This window comes from Sinocyclocheilus grahami, unplaced genomic scaffold (assembly GCF_001515645.1).
Source record: "Sinocyclocheilus grahami isolate Dianchi unplaced genomic scaffold, SAMN03320097.WGS_v1.1 scaffold885.1, whole genome shotgun sequence".
Lineage (NCBI taxonomy): Eukaryota > Metazoa > Chordata > Actinopteri > Cypriniformes > Cyprinidae > Sinocyclocheilus > Sinocyclocheilus grahami.
Genome location: NW_015506064.1, coordinates 407,915 through 414,040, shown reverse-complemented (window position 1 = coordinate 414,040; position 6,126 = coordinate 407,915). Strand labels below are relative to the sequence as shown.

General features: G+C 38.2%; 1 protein-coding gene across 1 annotated transcript; it reads right to left on the bottom strand.

Annotated features, from left to right (window-relative positions):
* Positions 1-1,090: 1,090 nt before the first annotated feature.
* On the bottom strand, positions 1,091-5,436 carry LOC107563674 (tripartite motif-containing protein 54-like). Its single transcript, XM_016248607.1, has 5 exons — positions 5,279-5,436; positions 5,187-5,192; positions 3,989-4,010; positions 2,951-3,084; positions 1,091-1,265 (listed from the first exon to the last, which is right to left on the bottom strand). The coding sequence occupies exons 1-5, from the start codon at positions 5,434-5,436 to the stop codon at positions 1,091-1,093; spliced, it is 495 nt and encodes a 164-aa protein (XP_016104093.1).
* Between the last annotated feature and the right edge of the window lie 690 nt (positions 5,437-6,126).

Below are 6,126 nucleotides of genomic sequence, written 5' to 3'. Positions count from 1 at the left end.
TATAGCCTTTGAGCACTAGTCTAACAAATAGCGAGAACTGTCACTAACTATCACAGCAAGAATAGGCAACGTTATTGGGCAAACAAAAAACTAAAATAAGTGAACACAAAGTTTTAATTGTTTGCACAAACACAAAGAAGATTTTGTCAAGAAGCAAAGGGAAGAGACCAGTAGCAAGTCATCATTCTTTCTATGAGCTTCTTGTTTTTTTATTGGAGCATTGAGCTAGGAGAATCAGAGACAAATCATCTCACTGGTGACCACTGGAGGGCTCAGTCCTTCTAGTGCGACGCTCACAGGCTTCTAGTGCCAGTCAGCAGAAAACTTTATTTTTATGCCAGAACATATAGGCATGATAATAATCCAATATATCTTAAAACCTTCCTCCATTTAAACAAAAAATTTTGGCTTTGTTTTTATTCAAAATATCATGTGAGCATTATTAGTACCTGGAGACTATGTCTCTTCACCTCTGCTATATACAAATAAGGTACTGAATGTTTCCCCATATTGTCTGTAGGACGACCAGAAAGCACAGGAAATAAAGGACTAGAGTGACAATCTAAAGGAAAGACAGAAAAGAAGCAATTGTTGATATATATTTCAATAACCTCAAATACCGCAGACATTTTTATTTAACAAGTCTCAAGTTAGGTGTTGTTATTGAAGTGCAGAAAATGTTCTTGAAAACTTTGACTGAGAGTGTAGATGCACACATTAGTAGAAGAACGTACCTGTGAAGTGCTTAAGCCATTCTTTTCACACACAGCCACTTTTCTGATGTCTCTACAACTGTCTGCTTGTCCCCAAGTGTCCTCTGCTGTCTCCGGCGTGGGATTCGTCATCTCAGAACCCTCTGATTTCAGATCCTGATATGGTTCAGGGTCAGGTTCTGGGGTCAGCACTGGTTCAGGTTCAGGGTCAGACTCAGGTTCTGACTCTGGTTCATCAGATGTTTCCTCCACTTCTTCTTCAACTGTAAAGTTGGCAGCATTGATCAGAAGAGATGTGAAAATAACTATAAAAGGTGAAATTAATTATTTGGTGTAAAATGTCAAGATGTAACATGACAACACAAATATCTTGAAGATCATACCTTCTGCTGCTGGTAAACATCAGGGAGGGGAACTACTTGGCAGTTTTTGTGGGCCCCAAACACCTTACAGAGAGAACAGGAGGTCACCTGACACGTGATGCAATAAATATTAAGCTTCTCATCTTCATGCTCCGTGCAGCTGAACTGTACAGGAGGCTTCGGTGGAGGCCTAGAGCTGGAGACACATTGATAGCATTACAATAAAATAAAGATCAGTTAAAGTGTTTAATCCTCCAAAAAAAATGCACCATATATACCAACAACCACAGGCATCACCAGACCTGGGTGAAGGGTCTATATATGGCCACAACCATTTCATGGATAGCCCTGAATTTTTAGTTGATTATATAAATCATTTGATAGAAGCATTAACTCTATATAAAGCCTTTAGGGTAAAGCCAACATTTGTTGGACAAAAAGGCTTCTAAATGATCAACATGATCAAAACATCACTGAAACACCTGTTTCAGTGAAGTTTTACTGTAAACTGTACAGTTTAACTGTAAAAATGTTCCCCTCCAGGTTGTGGTATATACAGTATTTACTGTGAAGTGTTATATTATTACCTGATTTATGTAAGTAAGAATAACTTTGATACCGTTAGTAATATTTCAAGATAAACACTTAAATTCTGTTAAGATGTGAATATCAAATATGATACATCAGGCTTTTGTGGAATGTTTATTTGCCCATTTCCCAATCGTCATTGTACTGCATTGCTTTTTAAGTTTTGCACCAACTACAGAGCTCTGATCATTAAAGTAAGCATTTACAGTCTATCATCTTACTAAGGAGATATAGAGTGACAACTGATATTTATATGCATTTTATTATTTATTTATTCTGCTATACTGCTATAAAGATCTGACATAATTAACTGACATTGAAAGCTATCATAATTCACATAACTTTTTAGTCTTATAAATATCAGCATCTGCAACAGATCACACTTTTTCTTTTTTCTTTTTTTGCTCAGTTTGGGCGTCTCAGTATAAAAACTCAAGTATGGGCTCCATACTTTAATACATAAATTATATTCCATATTCTAATATATCATACAGAGCCATAAAAGCCTTAACAGGTTAGTTCACCCAAAAATGTAAATTCTGTCATTTATTACTCACCCTCATGTCGTTCAAACCCGTAAGACATTAGTTCATCTTCGGAACACAAATTAACATAATTTTTGATGGAGTCTGAGAGCTGTCTGACCCTGCATAGACCGCAACACAACTGAAATGTTCAGTCCAGAAACGTAGCAAGGAGATCTGTAAAATAATCCATGTGACATCAGTGGTTCAACCGTAATTTTACGAAGCCACAAGAATACTTTTTGTGCGCAAAATAAAAATAAAAACGACTTTATTTAACAATTCGTCTCCTCCGTGTCACCCTGTAGCGCCATTTTGGAGAGTATCAGCTGGACGTAAACAGTGTATGCTGTTCTGTGTCAGCTGCGTCACGCCGGATGTGCTTCCTACGTTGTTGTGATTTGATCTGAACGGAAACAGCGTATCCGTGTGACGCAGCTGACACAGAACAGCATACGCTGTTGAACCACTGATGTCACATGGATTATTTTACAGATCTCCTTGCTACGTTTCTGGACTTGAAAACATTTCAGTTGTGTTGCTGACTTTGCGGGGTCAGACAGCTCTCAGACTCCATTAAAAAAATCTTAATTTGTGTTCCGAAGAAGAACGAAGGTCTTACGGGTTTGAAACAACATGAGGGTGAGTAATTAATGACAGAATAAAAATTTTTGGGTGAACTAACCCTTTAAGTACAGATTGCACTTACATTTACTTTATCATCTTTGTTGACGACAGTTATTCAACACACCCCTGATCTGACCTTTCAGACTCCTGTTTGTAAACATCAATAATGTTTTCCACGAGTAAATTGCGCTGCAGTCCATAAACTCCATGACGGTCCAAGACAACCTCATGCTGACAGGAAGGGCAGCGAAAACGTCCTCCGATTCCAACCTGGAAGAGAGATGGCTGCACATCTTACTCAGCATGCTGTTCTTCAGCTGTCAGCAGTATTTGTGATATTTTATATCAACTGACAATTGAAACCACTTTTCATAATTCACTACATACGTCTTTTTAAGGAAGAAAAAAGGAAAAGAAATGGCTAGCACGGTCAACTAGACTGAATAACATCATCACCACTTGGTTAGACTAATTGGACTTTCATGTACCTCTCTACACTGTGTGCCTTTCTAGGGTAAGATGAGCATGTGTGTGCCTATGTTTTGGTCTGTGTGTCCTGTCTTAATCAATAGAGACAGGGGCATGAAATAGAGTTTGCAAACAAAATATCCTAAAATAGTCTCACACTTTAATAGCTCTCAGCTGCTGAGGCTTATGGGTCCAGTGTGAATCAGAGCACCATCACTGGTCCAATTATAATGTTGTTGTAAGGCATGATGGGAATTATTTATTTACTGAATTATTTGCTATTTATTTACCAGAGATGCACAACTGGACGTTCATCAAGGATCAAGATAATATATTTATGCCACAACATGCTCTTGGTTTCAGTTTCAGAGTGACACTGCACTCACTCTGAGAGGTCAGAGGTCAAGTGTATGCAGTTAGCAGGGCTCTGCACCATTCAGAACTGAATTGAGTTCTAATTTGAGAATATAAGAATTTTTGAATTGAAATCCAAATTTGAATTTAAGAAAGTGGAATTAAAATGAATTGAAATTCTAAGAAATTCTTATGACCCCATGAAGCGTAATTTTAACTAAAAATGAAGGTTGCTCAACTATGAATATAAGCTTGACAGCCTTTTTTGAAAGTTGTATTTGTGTATTTATTATAATTTTTTTTTTTAAATGTAAAAAAAGGTTTGCTTTATATGCTTTACCGGTTTATGGACCAGAGTGGAAGACTGCATTTCCCTCAATTACATTATCTGTTGAATTTCTTCTAATTGTAATTCAGCAAATTTCCCGTCAATCCAATTCAAATGTTGATTCAACTTCTTGTGCATTTTTTAATTCTTAGACAACAATTGCAAGTAGGCCTTTACTTCAATTCAGAATTTTGTCCAACCCTGGTTCCTAAAATAACAGGGATCAACTAGCATTTTTTAGCGTCCCTTTGGACCACCTTCCCAACTTAGACATCAGCATAATGTGAAGGATGCTATGTATAGCTATCTGATAATTGTGATGTGGTAGCATCTGAAAAAAGTAAGATAAGCATGCAGATAAGAAGATGCAGCCAGAGATGGCATCATTTTTCTCCCATGTAAATTGGCCATATGACAGATACATAGCTTGGCTTTTAACCTTTGCCTATGAGGAGGTGTAAAAGAAAACTGGTGAGGTATCAAAGTTAATTTAGGGGCAGAGGAAGAGAAGGATTATGCAGACAAGACATATAGCTGTTACAAGGGACTATCTCTCATCTCAATATGTCCATTGTGTGCTGCATGAGCACTAAATGCTCAAATGCATCAAATGTAGGCCATCACCTATTTTTATGCCTCAGATTTCAGGCTGGGGATTGAATTTAGACATTTGCAATCCCCACCTGTTGGGTTTCCACATATCAGCACGACAGGTCACTAGAAAACTGTCTGTGTTTGTGGTTGCGGTGGTGCTGCAGTCATAACTTTAGTTAGTTAAGGCCCGCTCACTCCAAAAAAATATATCTATAGTAATAACTACAACTGTAAAGTTTTAAAAATCATTCTAATTGTACGAGAATATGGAAACTTATACCCCAACAATAATGATAAAGACAGAGAAATCAGATTTTTTTTTTCCAGGTGTTGAATGATTAAAAATATTCACAGCCAGTGAGAATCCATCCTGCTTGAGCGTTTAAAGTGGCAGAAGACAGAATGTTGTTATCCATTGGTGTGGACGCTAATATAGTTAATGTTACTGGTGTGAACGGGCCTTTACATGTTGTTGACCATCCAACTTAGTTATCAATTAAAATTCAAATAGCACCTTAGCACATAAAACACTTTGGTTTATGAAGGAAACTGGCAGCTCATGTCATGTACAGATTAACTGTATGTATATCAAGTGCACAGGTGCTATTTTGAGAAATTATCATCTTACCAAAGGCTTGAAAAAGAACATGTAAACATGTTTCAGATGGTTAATACAAAATGTTTTTAAATCCACACACAAACCATCATCCTCCGAGTGACTTGGTACACACCTGGTACAGTTCATTGGCACATTTGCGGCAGAGGTTGTGCAGACAGGGCAGAATGACCACAGGTTTCGTGAAGACCTCCACACAGATGGGACAGATGAGTTGTTTCCCCAGCGTCCCCAATGTAGGTATATCCAGTGGAAGAGACATGGCTGTGTGCCCTCGCTGACCCCACACTCACTGGAAACTAAGATAGGAGAGTGAAACCACAGCTAGGGAGATGAGACACCACCGTCTTCATGTCTCTGTGCTGTGTGCTTGCCTAATCGCTCGAGGCAGCAGGCAGTTGCTCTGACCCTGTGCTTGAACAGCGCGATGGGGCCTGTGCTGTATGTGTGTGTGCATGTGCGAGAGGGGGAAGGTGTCTGGTTTCTTGCTGGCTCACTGGGACACCGGGACACCCCCTACCCTTGATCAGTTGTGCCCATATCAGGCAGCCAGTGGAATGCTGGGAAACAGAGATGATGCCTCATCTCGTGTTACTCCAATCATTCATGTCTTCAGTCCCAAAACAGCCAACAAGTCAATAATGTCAGAACAGCTACAGTATTAGAGGAAAGAAAGGTGTTTATGAAGTGTACGTGAAACCTTTAACACAAAAACATCCACAAGTGTGTACGAGTGCATTTGAGTTGGAAAAAGACAGAGGAAAAAACTGAAAAAGAGTAATTTTTAAATTGTAATATTTCACAATTTTACTGTTTTTTTACAGTAGCCTATTTTTGACCAAATAATTGAAAAAAGTAGTGTACTTAATTAGAAGCTACTTAAAAGAATAGTTGACAACAATAAAAATTCAGTCATTATTTTTACTCACCCTCATGTTTTTCCAAACTTGTA

Excerpts from the sequence above, each read along its gene's own strand:
- LOC107563674 (XM_016248607.1), bottom strand. The coding sequence starts at position 5,436 with ATGTCTCTTCCACTGGATATACCTACATTGGGGACGCTGGGGAAACAA. Across the intron at positions 3,085-3,988 it reads AAATGCAGTCTTCCACTCTG|GTTGGAATCGGAGGACGTTT; the intron begins GTCCATAAACCG and ends TCTCTCTTCCAG. Across the intron at positions 1,266-2,950 it reads TACAAACAGGAGTCTGAAAG|GCCTCCACCGAAGCCTCCTG; the intron begins GTCAGATCAGGG and ends CTCCAGCTCTAG.